At 40.1% G+C, this 16,417-nt stretch overlaps 2 protein-coding genes across 2 annotated transcripts; one reads left to right on the top strand and one right to left on the bottom strand.

Annotated features, from left to right (window-relative positions):
* The first annotated feature begins 26 nt into the window (after window positions 1-26).
* Window positions 27-4,786, top strand: ccnd3 (cyclin D3). The gene is made up of 5 exons (XM_028575298.1): window positions 27-660; window positions 732-947; window positions 2,736-2,898; window positions 3,708-3,850; window positions 4,094-4,786. Exons 1-5 carry the CDS (start codon window positions 442-444, stop codon window positions 4,289-4,291), a joined length of 939 nt encoding a protein of 312 aa, XP_028431099.1. The 5' UTR covers window positions 27-441; the 3' UTR covers window positions 4,292-4,786.
* A 60-nt stretch (window positions 4,787-4,846) lies between these two features.
* On the bottom strand, window positions 4,847-15,316 carry nuak2 (NUAK family, SNF1-like kinase, 2). The gene is made up of 6 exons (XM_028575280.1): window positions 14,793-15,316; window positions 10,681-10,801; window positions 9,991-10,142; window positions 8,780-8,845; window positions 8,140-8,392; window positions 4,847-8,003 (listed from the first exon to the last, which is right to left on the bottom strand). The coding sequence occupies exons 1-6, from the start codon at window positions 15,027-15,029 to the stop codon at window positions 6,955-6,957; spliced, it is 1,878 nt and encodes a 625-aa protein (XP_028431081.1). The 5' UTR covers window positions 15,030-15,316; the 3' UTR covers window positions 4,847-6,954.
* Between the last annotated feature and the right edge of the window lie 1,101 nt (window positions 15,317-16,417).

Here is a 16,417-nt window from a genome sequence, read left to right as displayed (position 1 = left end):
TTCATTGTCCAAGCTAGTTGACAATCTGAAAATACATTTTTAGGCTAATGTTACATTGACTGATTCAGGCTTCAATGACCTGAGGCTAGCTAGCTACATAGCTGCGGATCCTACACCATTAGTTTCACAGTTTTGACAATTTGAGATTTTTCTGATAGACCAGGATGGAATTGATGCAATTTTCTGTAAAATGCTAATCTGACGCCCAGGTGAGCAGTTTATAAGGACGCCTTAAAACAAGGTGGCGGTTTGTGAACGTTACAGAAGAGGTAACTAGCATAGCTAGCCAACATTAGCTAACTAAAATCACGGTTAACCGCGAACTAGCTAGCTAGCTTAACTGCATAACGTTATAAATATGGTATATTGATATCTTAATGATTAGTCGAAGCCATACTGAATACTACTCTCTATAACTTCGTCGAATGGATCTTTGTGAGGATGGACGGCTTTAGTGCATCCGGAGATATAAATGCCGGTGAAACGGGGCACGGTGTGGTTCTCCGGGCGGGCAGCGACCATCCCGTGACCAGCGACCTCCGAACACTACACAACCTGACGGCCCTGGAGAAGACCTGCCGGGTGTCTCCTTACTTTGGCATAGTCCAGACAGACATCGAGCCACACATGCGGAGAATACTGGCTGTATGGATGTTTCAGGTATTCAAATCAGTCAAACGTATATAAATACCGTTAGCTGACTTAAAATATAACATATGACTCTTTTGCAGGTGTGTGAGGAGCAGAAATGTGAGGAGGAGGTGTTTCCACTGGCAGCGCATTACCTGGACTGCTACCTGAGCCATTTCGCCATTGAAAAGTTCAACCTGCAGCTTTTAGGTTGTGTTTGCATGTTCCTGGCCTCCAAAATGAGAGAGACCGTCCATCTGACTGCCAGCAAGCTTTGCATCTACACAGACAACTCAATTTCAGTCTCAGACATTCTGGTAACTTTATTTTTTATAGAAACTATAGGCCTACATTGTATTTGGGATTGTTAGAAGTGCAGATATTCAGGAAGTGGAGTTAAAGACGATCTGTATAGATTGGTGCTGTACATCTCCCACTCGCAACTAATTTAACCACCATTGAGCAATAATATGGGGCTTTAATAAATGTTCAAACCTACCAGTCACCTGGTATCCCAAAAACATTGGATCATACACAAATGTACAATTAATTTCACTGTCCAGGAAGGACAGTTGCCTCAGATGGTAGACATAGCTTCATTTTAAAGGTCCCATGACATGGTGCTCTTTGGATGCTTTTATATAGACCTTAGTGGTCCCCTAATACTGTATCTGAAGTCTCTTTCCCGAAATTCAGTCTTGGTGCAGAATTACAGCCACTAGAGCCAGTCCCACAATGAGCTTTCCTTAGGATGTTTCATTTCTGTGTCTGTAGCTATAAAGTATAACCCATAAAATGGTAACCGTCGATGGTAGACTTAAAACCAGCATGCTGATGTGATTAAGCGATTCTATATGTTCATATAGCCGCCAAAAATCATGGAGCGCCAACCTTGTTATGAGATAAACGTCTTTTATTCGCAATGTCTTGGATAAGTACTTCATTACCCACAATCCTGAACAATCCCACAGTGATGCCTCTGATTGGTGTAACTCATGCTGGTGGGGAGGGGGAGCTGCCTGCATGAATCATCACGAGGATTTACGACACGAATCACGATCTGTCCCATGCTTCTGCCGTTAGCCTCCGCCAGGAAGCTAACATCAGTTTAGCTAACAGCTAATTGGGCTAACCGCTAGCTGACAGCTTGATTCAGTCTAAAATAGCGTTAACTCAAACTAAACACTGGGGAAACCAGGCTACAGCTGATGTAACAGCCGTTATACATTTTAACGGTTATTTTCAGGTTTTATATGGAGGATCTTTTAAAGTTATTACATGCTGTCTCAACTAGCGGTTAGCCCAATTAGCTGTTAGCTAAACTAACGTAGCTTCCTTTATTCAGTGGTGCGCAGTGGTTTATGGGATGAGTAGTTCCTTCCCTCTGAAATTACGATATGTACACAGTCTTGTACCTTTGACTTTTTTTGGGATTTTCTGTTCGTTTTTTCACTCAAAATGGTACGTTGTATGCATATGTGTACCATGTACCATCTGGTTAGCCTAAGGCATGGTCTAAAACTCTTTATATACAGATTTTTTCCAGATGTCAATGGGAGAAATGAACGGGAAATTTACTTCCGGAACCCAAGGTCTCTCAGAGGAGGGGCGGGACTGTTGAGCTCTATAGAGCTCAACAGTCCCGCATTTCAGAGCGAAGGAACTACTCATCCCATAAACCCCCGCGCACCACTGAATAAAGGAAGCTACGTTAGTTTAGCTAATTTGGCTAACCGCTAGTTGAGACAGCATGTAATAACTTTAACAGACCCTCAAAATAAAACCTGAAAATAACCGTTAAAATATATAACGGCTGTTACATCAGCTGTAGCCTGCTTTCCCCGGTGTTTAGTTTGAGTTAACGTTATTTTTTAACGCAAGGTGGAGGGTGGGGGTGTGGCCTTGACCAACTGCCACTTTGCTCGTTTGAAAGCCACGATGTCTCTTTAGGCAGGCTGGGGGAACTCATATTAATGTTAAAAAAACCTCATAAAGTGAAATTTTCATGCCATGGGACCTTTTAAGGGTTCATAATTAAAAGTTTTCATCCAGTGGCATTTTGATGGTGGATTGGTTAGAGGAATGTGTGTGTTTGTGTGTTGCAGCAGTGGGAGGTGGCAGTGGTGTCCAGGTTAGACTGGTGTCTGGCGTCTGTGGTACCCTCTGACTTCCTGGAGCCAGTTCTTCATGCTCTCCCCTTTGTTCGGCCCCACCACCTTCCTAACATGCGCAGGCATGTTCACTCTTACATTGCTGTGGCAGCCACTGGTAAGTTACATAACTGAATTAACAACACACAAAATGTTTCCCCAAATAAAATACAGCAGAAAATATGCATCAGCAGTTGATAAAAGTATGTAAAAAGACTTGCAAAGCAATTGTATCACTCCAGTGCAATTAAAATCAGCTGCTTTATATTCCTTGTGATTTAATTTAATTATGTGGTAAATGTAACAGTGGAATTAATTGACTTTACATGTGGTGAACAATGGACACAAAGCAGCCATAACTTTGATTACGACGTGTCAGCAGTTCATTTTGGAAACAGAGAGCTGAGTTTGTGTAATCCTGTATTGTCTGCTGTGAAAGACCTGCGTCAGACTATTCAGCTGGCTGATTTCCCACGAATCTCTGTGGTGCTGCCTGAGGCCAAAGGGCATAGGGTTACAGTCAGTCAGTGTTGTTTTAGTCAGACTATGACATTACAGCCAATAAAATTAAGACAATTCCTGGCTTCCGACATTGTATCCCATTCAAAAAGGCGTCTGAGTGTGGATTGAATGTCTGTCTTTTTGTCTCAGCGTGTCTCTCCTGCCTGTAGCAATTAGGATATTGTATCAGATGATATGGTTTTGGGAAATGTCTGCTTTTGAGTACTTGCTTTTGTCTATCAGGGTGTGTCTATAATGGTGGCATCCGTTTAATTGTCTCCATCTAGCCTTTTACATCTAGCCTTTACTGACTTTCTCACTGTTGCAATAGTCTACAAGAACTTTAAGCAAACTACTTCTCCAAGTGTCCATCTTAATTAGGAAATTAATGTTTTAGAGTAAGTAATCTTTCTTTCTTATCGTCAGACTGCAGGTTTTCAGTGTTCTTGCCCTCCACTGTTGCATGTGCCTGCGTGAGCATTGCCACGCAGAGGCTGAAGTTAGTGGACGCTGCTGTCTCCTCTGATTCAGTGATGACGTTTTTGGCCAACCTTTTGGTCATTGATCTGGTAAGGGTAATGTTTAACTACCATTTTTAGATAATTTCTCTTTTGACTTTGCCCTATTGACAACATTGACTGGTATGTTTGTGATCATTTTAGAAAGTACAGCCATCTTGAGAAAAAGTACAAACACACTGTTAGATGTACAACCATGCACATGTAGCATTGGTCAAGATCCAATAGAAAAAGTCTGCCCATGACCCACTGATGAACTTATGGTTGTTTTTCTTTTAATTTAACCCTGAACAGAGCACAGTCATTCTCTGCTATGACCAGCTAGGGAGTGTGTTGGAGCTCAGCCTGCCCTCTTGTTTCCAGGCTAGTGTTTGCAGATCAGGACCTCACAGCTCAGAGATCAGCTACACCCCTGCTGACTTTCAGGATGTTGTATTGACACCAGTGGCATCACCCCAGGAAATAAAGCTAAAGCACTCCTCCCTGACATGAATGGCTAGAATGAATTGTAAATTCACTGCCATGAAGCACAACAAGAAGCCTAAATACCAGGCGAAATGTGTCTTAAGGCCATTTCTCCTTAATCTTAATTGTTCTTTGCAAGTTGATTGTTTTGGAGATTCCCCTGTGACGTGAAGAGCTGTCACTGTTTAAGATTTGTTTGTCCAACCTGTTGCTGCTTGTTTTAAAATATTTTGCAATTGCCAAAGCAGCTTTGAAAGATGGAATATTTCAGATTCATGATACATTAACGTTGTGATATTGACAGTTGAATTGCACTGAATCCTAATAGCAATGTTTGCACATTTTAAATGTAATATCCTCTATTCATATGTATTAGTATATATTAGCACTTACCTGGATCCATTGATATTTTAATATAAGGTTTTTATCTGGACAGTTTCTAGAAGTTTAAATAGATGTTTCTGCATGGTTTCAAAAGAGTAATGAATTCCTTTGTGGCTATAAATAAATACTGTAATGACATAAAAGACAAATACAAAACATTTGTATGTAGGTCACTAACGACATTAACCAGCACTTGAGTTCTGTTTTTTTAAATTTATTTTCTCATCCCGGTCATAACAGCATGGCAGATCACACAGTCATATACATAAGCCCAGTAACTTTGGCAAACATGGTTTTTGTTGAATATATAAGCAGAGCCTGCAACATCTTGGAAAAGGGGAGAGAAAAACATGACCATGATGTGATGAAATGCACTTAAATGTACAAAAAATGAAACGCGCCATCTTAGGCTTGTCTTCCTCTGTCACACAGCAATAACAAGTGATCAGTTGCCTGTGACAGATTAGAAATGAATAACAAGAACTTCCAGTTGAAATTAGGCAATGCCTGGTTGACTATTGTAAGGCTTTAAATTCCAGATGAGCCTAGTAGTGTTGAGAAAGATTAACCATAAATAACTGACAAAACAGTTTTTACAATTCCAGTTTCTGAACAATAGCATGGTTTTGCAGCCTCTGGGTACTGCCTTGTGCAATTTGTATTACCAGAGCTCAATACTTCAACGATAGCTGATAAATTGTATGGTCAATCAGGTTGCGATGATCTGATAAAGTGCCGTTCCAGGCGCTGGCTTGATGTTCCAATAATTTAATGCCAGCATGGCAATCCAATTAAGTAACTCCAGTGTGCAGCATGACATTTCCTACAGAAACAAATGCAACGGTGGACATTCCTCTACCGGTGGACTACCAGGAGGTATTTAATAAAGCAGAAGTAGGAACCAGATATCCTGTCAAGCCTAATACATTTTCATCATCAGCATGCATAATTCATGATTTTACTTTTAAACCTGGTATTCAAGTTAGTTTTACCATTTGAGTCACCAGGATAAAACTCTTCTTTTTTTTTTTTACAGTTAAACGGATGAACTTCTAGTTCTAAATACTGTACCACCCCAGGTGTTCAGATATTTTAAATTAAAATGCTAAATTCAGTACACCTGAGCTCCATGACTGATCTTGAAACTTCAGTTGCAAGGTTACCCATTTTACACAGCATATAGTAGTTAGCTAGGGCTTAAGGTTTCACTTTTTAAACACACATTACCGTTTTCCTAAATTTGTGACCTTGAAAAAAACAAAGGTGTGACTGAATGAGCCACACCTTTCCCGTCAAACTGCCACCTTCACACAGAGTGAATGGCCACCTGTGCACCAGGTTCTACTGGTTAGTCATGTCATGATTATTTTTCAAGTCATTATCCAAAATTAGAGTCATTTCAAGAGCAAGACACAACAATAAAAAAAAAAAAGAAAGCTCTCAGATCAGAAGTCCCTGTTACAAACCGACATCCTCTTGGCACTTTTTGCTGGTGCTTTAAATAAAGAAACTAAAAAGTCCAATGACATTAGCAAATTTGCTCTTTGGTATCCATGAAATGTCATTCCCCCCATATCCTCAAGCACAGTAAAATCTATAGTATACCCTATACCCATCCTAACATTGAACCTGTGTGTTATTACTGTTCTCTTAGATACACATAAGATTCAGAGATGATCATCTAAATCAGACAGCTAGAATCCAACAGAGCTAAATCGAACAATTCCTCAAAATGTCCTGTCGACACTAAAAGACACTGACTTTGTGGCTTAAATAATCATCGAGCAGCAGTCCTATTGTCACTGTAAATGTCAGTTTCTTAGTTTATTATCATTGAGCAAAATGTTCAACAAACTTAATTTTTGACATTGAAGACCAGTGTTTTGGTTGGACTTTCTGCATTAACTACACTTTGATAGTAAGCCCTCATGTTGAAAATTACAGCTTCCGATTGACCAACCGCAGCTCTCTTCTCCTGAGGATCTTTGAAATGACATTTAACTATTAACTGCAGCTTAATTTTTTTGTAAAATACTGTTTTACTCAAATTCAAAATTACAAGCTATTTATAAAACACATTGACTAATCACCATCTAAAAGTACAATCTGATGTTTAACAAGAAGCCTCCTGCCTTTTTGGTACTGTGCAATTCATAAAGTTAGCCAAAATGGTTATCACTACAGTGTGCTGGTAATTTTACTTCATGCACTTTGGCTACCATGTATTATTCAGTAGTTTGCGGTCAGTTAAACAATCTGAATGATAAACAAGTCTTTAGTCAGTGTCCTTTACCAATTACCGGGCTTCAGCTTGCTGCAGAGCCTCGTATAACCATGGCCTGTTTGTAAGCCTCTGTTACATTATCACAGTCGGTGATAGAAAAGGCACTGTCGGCCACTCCAGACTCGTAGCAGTTCCAGGGTCTCAGCGACCCGTTCTGAAGGATCCCGTCTTCTTTAATGTCCAGCAGGTTGTCAGCAGACACACATCCTCTCATGATACCTTTGGCTGGTTTATTCATATGTGTTGGATGACCTACGCAGTCTGGCAGATCCAGCTGGTCAAAGGACTCCGAAGACAGAATGCTGTCCTCGCTGATGGCCCCATTCGGTCTCGACCTTGCGCCGCCGTGGGGTAAAGAAGCCGCCAGCTGGTCCAGAGAGCCAAACTCCTGCAGGCCACCGGTGGAGAACTTTCCGTTGCGCTTCAAGATGCCTTTCCTATGGGTTGGTGCTGAAGGGCACTCTTTAGTTTGTGGTGCCCAGCCAGAGTCACTGTTGTCAGGAGAGGAGTAGTACCCTGACTCTTGCTCTGCGGGCTTCTTTAGGATACCTTTGCGAGGCAGCAGTGCAGCTGTGGGAACATTAGCTGGTGCGGCGGACAAACCCAAAACGTTCTGGGGCTCCACTGAACCTACAGCAGGGGTTTCAGTCATTGCCTTCTGTTTCACACTGTTGCGTCTCTTTAAAATACCCTTAGAGGGGCGACTGTCTGTGCTTACTTCATGAACGGTCTGGGAGACATTGTTTTCCTTTTGTGACCGTCGCAGTGAGCGCTGCCGGACCACATCCCCTCCACTGCCCTGCGAGCGGAGCAGGCAGCGCACCTTGGAGCCGTTCTCCAGTAACGGTCTGGATGTACGGCGCAGCCAACTAGCCACGCTAGCCAGCCCAGCAGGGTGTGGTGTTGATGGAGAGACTAGTGAAGTGGTCTGCTCTATTGGACTGCTCTTTGTCTCAGCCAGTAATGGCTGCTTGTAGCCCCAGTTTAGCCACCAGTGTCCTGCAATCTCCTCTATTGTGGCTCTGCGCTCAGGATTTACCATCAGCATCCAACGGATAAGCCCACATGCATCTGAGAGTAAGAAATAAAGAAAAAAGAAGTTTATTTTTGTGTTACACTACAAAAATCCATAACGTTATAAACTAAAGTGCAAAAAGTATATACACCAAAGTAATGTTTCAACAAAAAGTTAAGCTGAAAGTCTCACCAGAGGGTTTTTTGGGTTTACGATAGTTTCCAGTGCTTATCTGTTGGACCAATGCCTTGTGGTTGTTCCCATCAAATGGCATGGTGCCATGAACCATAGTGTACAACAGCACACCAAGAGACCAAGTGTCAACCTCTGGCCCACGGTATGGCCGTCCATTGACAATCTCTGGGGAAGCATACAGAGGGCTGCCGCAAAAGGTTTGAAGATACTCATCACCATGGTAGAGGTTTGACAGCCCAAAGTCTGCAATCTGCAAGAACAAGAAGTAACCATGAAGCTGAGCAACACTCATATCCGTTATATCATCATCATCAGATTACTGTAGAGAAGAACCTCTTCCATACGCATCACTAAAAGTCATTGATTATTCGTAACGCATGATTTTAAAGATTGCATAGTGAATCTCTTCCTTCACAAGAACTTGTGCAAGAAGTGATGACAGTTTTTTCATATTACCACCATCTCCTGTTATTTATAATCCGAACCCTTACAAAAATCAAATACCCTAAAACTGCAGATTTTTATGCCCATGAGCCCTGTGTGTGAATATGTGTGTGTGTGAATATGTGTGTGTGTGTGTGTGTGTGTGAATATGTGTGTGTGTGTGTGTGTGTGCGCACATGTTCCATATGCATACCTTAACATTGCCGTTGCCATCTAGTAAAATATTTTCCAGTTTCAGGTCCCGGTGCACTATTCCATTCTAAGAGAGAGAAAAAAATAGAATCAGTTTTTTTTTTTTTTGCATAACATTATTTTTTTTTTTTAACAACTATAATGTCTCTCCACCCAGGCACGTCACTGGAGGTTGTCTATATTATATAAAAAAGGATTAGTCTTTACTGGGTCAGAACACATTCTTTTCAGAGTGAAGATTTGTTTCTGGTACGTCAGCTATGCCTCATTGTCCTGCACTCTGTAGGGGGGCATGCCTTTGGCTCAAGCACAGTTCGAATGTGTTTTGCTTTCAAACATGCAGGTCAACTACTTCTTACGTATGGACCCTGCTTGTACCAATGGATGCATTGTTTGTAGGTTGGGTTATGTAGCTATCAGTTATTGTTAAGATGCAGTCATGAAGAAACTATTGCGTGCAGTACTTTAGAATTCCTCACTGTACTTCACATAACAGATAAAAAAAAAAAAAAAAAAATGTTTAGATGGCCTTTTCCTGACTGCTTCCAATGTGGAAAATTAAATATTTAACCAGACATCAGCACTCAATAAAAGTGGAATAAGACAGATGGTTAACACAGAATATGACATTCACTCTGTAAATACTGCCCAGCAAACACGTATAAAAGCTCTGCAAAGTGCTGAACAGCTACACTAAAATATAGTGTGCTGCAAATGTTTGTGATTACACAGCAACAACTGATTGTGTGTGTGTGTGTGTGTGTGTGTGTGTGTGTGTGTGTGTGTGTGTGTGTGTGTGTGTGTGTGTGTATAGAGCCCTTCTGTTTCACCATCACACCCTCATTACCAGTGTGAGACCAGGCTTGTGTGTGTTGGGACGGCTGGCCCTGATGCTAGCTTTTCTGCATCGTTCTCACAGCCTCCCTGTTCAGATCGGCAGGCTCACAGTGAGTAATGCCCATTATGTAACTTTGGGGGTGCTGGTGCCCTGGACAAAAAAAAACAGGCGGAGCAGCTAGTCTGATTGGAGCTCTGCCATGCTTGATGAGGGCTGCGATACTCTACCATAGCTACAGCTTTAGTTATTCTTCTAGACTTATGAATGCACACATATTGATAAGCTTCCCATGATTATAAAAAAAAAAACTGTTTGTTTATAAACAACTTTACATGTTCTGTATGAAAGCATTGGATTGAGACAGGCTGCCTTACCTGATGGCAGTAGTGTACAGCGGATACAATTTGTCTGAAGAAGTGCCTGGCCTCCTGTTCAGAGATGTTCCTCTTGTCACAGATGTAGTCGTACAGGTCTCCTCGGCTGGCGTACTCCATCACAATCACAATTTTGTCTTTGTTTTCAAATACTGAAAAGATAAAAAATGCATAAAAACTCATTTTAGGCTATTAAAAGGTTTCATATCCAACTCATCACCCAAATGGAACTGAAATTAGATTATCAGGACTGTGCCGAGCCTTTTACAGTACGAACACATATGTATCATGTTTTAAATAAGGACGTGCCTGCATTTAAAACAGATTACAGATCTTCATGTACAACCCCTAGTTCACTGATTAGGATAAAACGGGGCCCCATGATGACTGTATTGCAAACAAATACGCACTGAGGTGGACAAACACTGAACGATGGCCATCTCATCAGGCGTGAGGGAAACTGGAAGACACGGGTTATCGCCGATTATGTAACATAGAATCAGTCTTCAGCACAAAAGGCTTGCGTGACCAAACTCTAAATCTTAAACAGAGAGTGATTGAGGGATGCCTTTTTCCAGGTTTCACGTTTCACACTGCATGTGGGAGATTTCAGTCACCTGCTCTGAAAGGTGAACGATGAAACTAAACCCAAACACATGAAAAAGAGCACAACATTTTTTAAAACTGTACCTTCATATATGGTGATGATGTGCGGTTGGCAGAGTGAGGACATGATCTCAATTTCCCTGCGAATATGAACCAGGTCTTGCTCGTCCTTGATCTTTTCCTTTCTGATCGACTTTATGGCAACCTTAAAAAAAGAAAAATAATATTTGACTTTGAGAAATTTCACTTTGCATAATTATTAGAAAAGTAAGATCCAAGTGAGATTGATTCCAGAGACAAATCAATAAAAATACAGTTTTACAGATGTTAGGAGAGTCAAATAGTTACTTTAAAAGCAGTAGTGTAACATTTAATGAACAGCAGACTGTGGCTACATGAAAATGGTTCATATTAAAACTGTGTAAAAGGACCACATTAGCCAACATAGGCTACTAGTCATACCAGACCAAGTAAGGCTGCAGCAGCAAACCCCTTAAAAAAGGTATTGAAATGTACAAAAGGTGTGTTTTATTGCTAATTAATCCAACTTTTAATTTTTTAAGAAGAATAATGTGTATTTTATAGTTTCAAGAGTTACATAATCTTGCTCAAAGAAAACATTCATTCAATGGTCAGCAGATGCACTACTATTGCAATACAGGTCAGTAAATTAATGCAATAAATTAGGCCCATCTATTTAGCAGAACAAAAAAAAAAAAAAAAAAAAAAAAGACCTTAACAAATAAGTTATTTATTAAGAATTGCCTTCCATCTGAAGCTTGTCCTTTTCGGAGAGGAACAACGGGCAGCAAAAACTCTGCTATGTTGTTTCTAACGAGGCAGAGGGAACGCCGGGTCAAGTAAAGAAATCTATTGTCCCTGAGACTCAAAGAATAAGGGAATTTAAATCTGAATAGGATCTGTTGGGGACATATCACATGCGAGCTTTTGAAAAGTCTGTCTTTATGTTTGTCTATTTGAAACTCAGATGCCTGAGATTCCTCTGTGCTCCGAGTGCGTCATCAGTCCACCCCAATGTTGAAGGGTGTCATGAGGCACCAGAGGGGCACTGTGGTGGGGTGTCCTCGTTTCCTCTCCTTTCTAACCATCAAGGTTACAGACGCAGGGGAAGTGAGTAAAGCAGCGACTTGTCATATCTTTCAAAACACAACTGTCTCCCATCATGAGTCACTGTCTGACCTCGCTGCTCCTCCGGGTCAGCACTGTATTCACAACACAAAGACCTTTTTCTCTATTCTGGGAAACTGGTTTTATGCATTTGTTTGCATAGCTTTCAGACGGGCTGAACTCGCACCCATGATGAGTTCACACCCCTGTGTGTGTGCGGTTTTTGTTACTGTCAGTTTGTTCAACGCAATGGTCACTGAGGTTAAAATATTTGATATTTAACCCTGAATTCCTCTACCAACAAAACCATACTTTTGCACTTCAAAACAGTTTCAGGTGTAACTGTTGCGTAACTGAGCCAACTGACGAATCTAACGTTAGCTTATAATATTTGTGACCCGTTTGGAGTGATGAGCAAAACTGGCATCTGACCTGACACATTGCATAAAAAAAAAACAACATGTCAATAACGTTAACCTAAATGACCTCAATTGGATGTTTCCCACTCCTTCTAAACTTCATGAATACTACTAGCCAACTTTGAAACGTACACATTTTGTCCATGAATTGGCATTTATGTTTTATGTATGTTTTGATAAGAACTTAAGGTCTTACCCCACAAACTTAGTAATAATGGATTTAACAATGGATTTCTCAATAGCTGAATCAAAGTGTTTAATTGAGGATACATACATGTAATGCACCGAGTGTGAGGTCAACCTTACAATCGATGTGTGCTGAAACCACCCACCTAAATGGGTTATGTAATCAAACATACGCATGGAGATAATGGGAACCGATGTAGTGCCACATCACATGCAAGATGAAGCCATGCTTTGTGTTGTGTCACTCCCCGTGTCAAATTACATATCTTTGTCCATTGTGTTGTAAATACTAAGGTATTGAGATAAGGTATCACTACTTGTTTAGTGCAGGTACAGAAGGGGGATTCCTGACTCTTACTTCCTTGACTTCTAATCGATTTCACTAATAACAACTATGACCTTTTAACAAAGAGCATTTCTGAATACCGTGACTTGGCTGCTGAGTCAGACTTACCGGCAAAAAAAAGCTCACTCTAGGTCAGGTATCTGTTTTTCTGTTTTTGATTGTTGATGTGTCACTATATCTGCAGGTATCAGATTCCAAAACAAATGTATTTTCATTCTAAGTGTGCTTTTTGTTTGTGATAATGTGCCTATATTTTGCATTGCCTGATTAAATGTAGGATACATTAGGTTATGGAAACAAAAATAAATTATCTAGCAGAACGCAAATTATCAAAGTGTATAACAGTTTGGAAAAAGTTACACAAACATACAATCAGTTGCCAGTTTATTAGGTACACCTAGTTAGACCGAATGCAGTCTAATACAAGAGCCATGCAGTAAACCTCCATGAAGGTTACTTAGTTTCATTTTGTTGAAACTGCTTTAGAAAGGTTTTGATCCAACTTTATGGCCATTTTATAGGCTGTAGTTTTTGTGGTGCAGTTAAATTGTATTGCATTATACTGATACCACTATCATTCAAAGGGATATACCATCTATTTGTGGACGTTTTAATAAAATAAAAAACGCGTAAAACTCTAAAGATTCTTACTGGGATACACAATAGAGAATAATATCTTTCAACAAAAGACATTTGTTTGCCAACTCCTATGTCTGTCTCTTTTAAAAGGTTTATCTCGGTCCAGTCTGTTGTAAATACCTCCTATTTCCCCTTAGGAAATTAGGTCACAGGGAACTGGAATCCACCTGGAAGGCTAGTTGCGGTTCCCCCCCCCTCCCCTCTTTCTTTATCACAGAAAGAAAGTTACCTAACTTTCCTGTTTGAAATTTCCTGCTGAGAAAGTCACTCAGTCTTTCCAACAAAACGCCTTTCCTTTATTCTCTTAATGCCAATAGGAGGCGACTGTGTCAAAAACATCTTGTGTTGTGACAGATTTACAGGAATCAATTTTGGCTTTAGTCTTCGTTGGGTGACCTCAAACAGAAGTACTGCTTTTGTTGTTAAATGAACTACTTTAATACACCACAAATAACTTAAGATATTAGGTTTACATCAGAAACAGCGCAGCTATGTGGTAACTGGTATCATGATGTGAAAAGAGTAATAATTATAGAGTGCCATACCCTATTAATTTAGTTCACAGAGAGGACTAAAACACTGTACTTTCCAACCCTGTTAGCAAACAGAGTGTCAGAATAAATGCTAAGATTGTTATGTATGGTTTGCAATTCACAATACATTAAAACAGCTTATGCAGAGATCTTTAAATGCACAGACTGGATGCAGTGTTCAGAATACACAGAGAAAACTAAGAGCAACCCCCTAAAACAAACACAATGAAGCCTGAGGCAAATAGAAGATGGTTTGTCAACTAACAAAGACCAGCAGCAGACACAAGAACACATTTATTAGTTTACAACTCAGGCTTGCCAATTCTTTACAGGGAGAAACTTAAAGCCAATGCTGAATAGTAAATGTAGCCATGGTGTAGTCTAATGTATTGTAGTGGGTATACTTTACTATATTTAAATATTAGCCAGAATCTGCATTTTGGGAGGGGGGGCATATCATAGTAGGGGGTATGGGTGTTTTGAGCATCAACGACTTCATTTCCTGTATTCTATACACTTTAATGCCCCAATTTACGGTGGAAATACCTTTTATTTAGCCTATGTGAAGAAGAACACAGATGACAATTCAAAATATATCAAACATATAATGGAAAGTATGTTGTTGCGTCACGTGTCATTGGTCATTTTTAAGTGGGTATATGGAAATCCTGGAGCTTTCTTAGTGGGTATGCGTATACCTGCGTATCACGTAGACTACACCACTGATTGAGATGGAGATAAAATCCATGTTGACTACCTGTGTGCAGACAGTAACGCTACGTCTTTTAAAAATAGCTCTCTATCTCGAAACAACAAGTGGCCGATGGGATAGTAGAGCAAACACAGGCCTAATACTGTCTGCAGATGTGGGCATCGTTGATAGAGGCATTACAACTGGCTAACATAGTAAGATATAGTGATAAAAGAAGAAATATCAGTCCTTACCAGTCTACCGGATCTTTCCTTGGCTTTCTTTACTTTGCCATATGTTCCTTTCCCGAGGGTCTCCAGAAACTCGTACCTGTGCTTCAGGTTGTGTTTGTGGTGGTGTCTCTTCACGGCTTGTCTTTTCACGGTCACCTGGGACAGAGCTTTTCCAACAGGAGCATTTTCACCGGGTGAAAATGACCCCACAGACGGCCTTCGGTTTGACGAAAGACGGGCAAAATGTAAGCCCTCCATCCTGACACAACACAGTTGTCTTTTTCGGAGGAAGGTAAGTTATCGTTGTTAACTTGCATTCCTCTGTGCGGAGCTCTGTCGTTGTCGGAGCAATAGTTGCTCCCAAAGACGCTCAGGTACAATTCAGATAAACGTGTAATGAACTTCTCCACCTCCGACTGTGCAGCAGATTACTAGAACTAAATGTTGCAGACACAAAAAAGTGTCTGTCTCCTCTGTAGCGCAGAGACCTACTAATAACAGCGTGCTTCTGCAACACGAGCGGAGCTCCGCCAGGAGCCGGACACGTCAAATAGTCGAGGGGCGTTTCAGGTACACAGGGGGACGTTTGATTAGTTACACCAGGCGGTGCCGGTAAGAAATTAAATCAAGTGGGGCAAAATATTATATAGCCTACAGCCTTGCAGTGTGTGTGTTTTTTATTATATAAAAGTGTGTGTGTGTGTGTGTGTGTATATATATATATATATATATATATATATATATATATATATATATATATATATATATATATATATATATATATATATATATATAACCAGTGGTAATTTATAGTACACTCATGTAGCCTTCTGTACTTCGAGATTTGAGGTACTTGTACTTCTATTTCATTAAACTTTCTACTTCTAGTACTCCACTACGATTCAGAAGGAGATATTGTATCTTTTAATCCACTACATTAATTTGACAGCTTTAGTAAGGCTGCTATGCCGTACAGGTTAAGATTTTACTTACAAAACGTATGATGAGTTTATAAAATATGATGCTATGAATTAAAATAAGTTAGTAAATAATACATTAATAAACATTTAACTACCCAACAACAGTGGCCAATATGAAATAATTAAAATTGCTTCACCTTGACCAACTACAACAGTAATATGCTGTTTACACATTGATTCATTAGTAATATAATAGTATAACACCCACAGGGGCAATTAATGTGCTTTGTGAGTAGGCCTACTTTTATTTTTTAACTTTAACTACACTACTGGTCAAAAGTTTTAGAACACCCCAATTTTTTTTGTTTTTTATTGAAATGTTAGCAGTTCAAGTCCAATGAATAGCTTGAAATTGTACAAAGGTAAGTGGTGAACTGCCTGAGGTTAAAATATTGTAAATAATAATATATGTAAATAATGTACATTTCAGTATTTTACAAAAAGGCCTTTTTCAGGGAACAAGAAATGGGTTAACAACGTAAAGCTGTTCTGCAGCAATGGAGGTTGATCAAGCTTTGAAAGTTGGTGCTACCAATTCCCAGAGGTGTTCCAACTTGTCTGGATTACTTACAACCCCCTCTGTTTGTATACAAGTATTGTTGAAACACACTGTGGTACCGTACCCTCGTGACCATTATTTGAACAGTATTGTACTGCAGAAAGTAG

Source organism: Perca flavescens, chromosome 4 (assembly GCF_004354835.1).
Source record: "Perca flavescens isolate YP-PL-M2 chromosome 4, PFLA_1.0, whole genome shotgun sequence".
In the NCBI taxonomy this organism is placed as follows: domain Eukaryota; kingdom Metazoa; phylum Chordata; class Actinopteri; order Perciformes; family Percidae; genus Perca; species Perca flavescens.
This window is presented reverse-complemented; position numbering and strand designations above follow the sequence as displayed.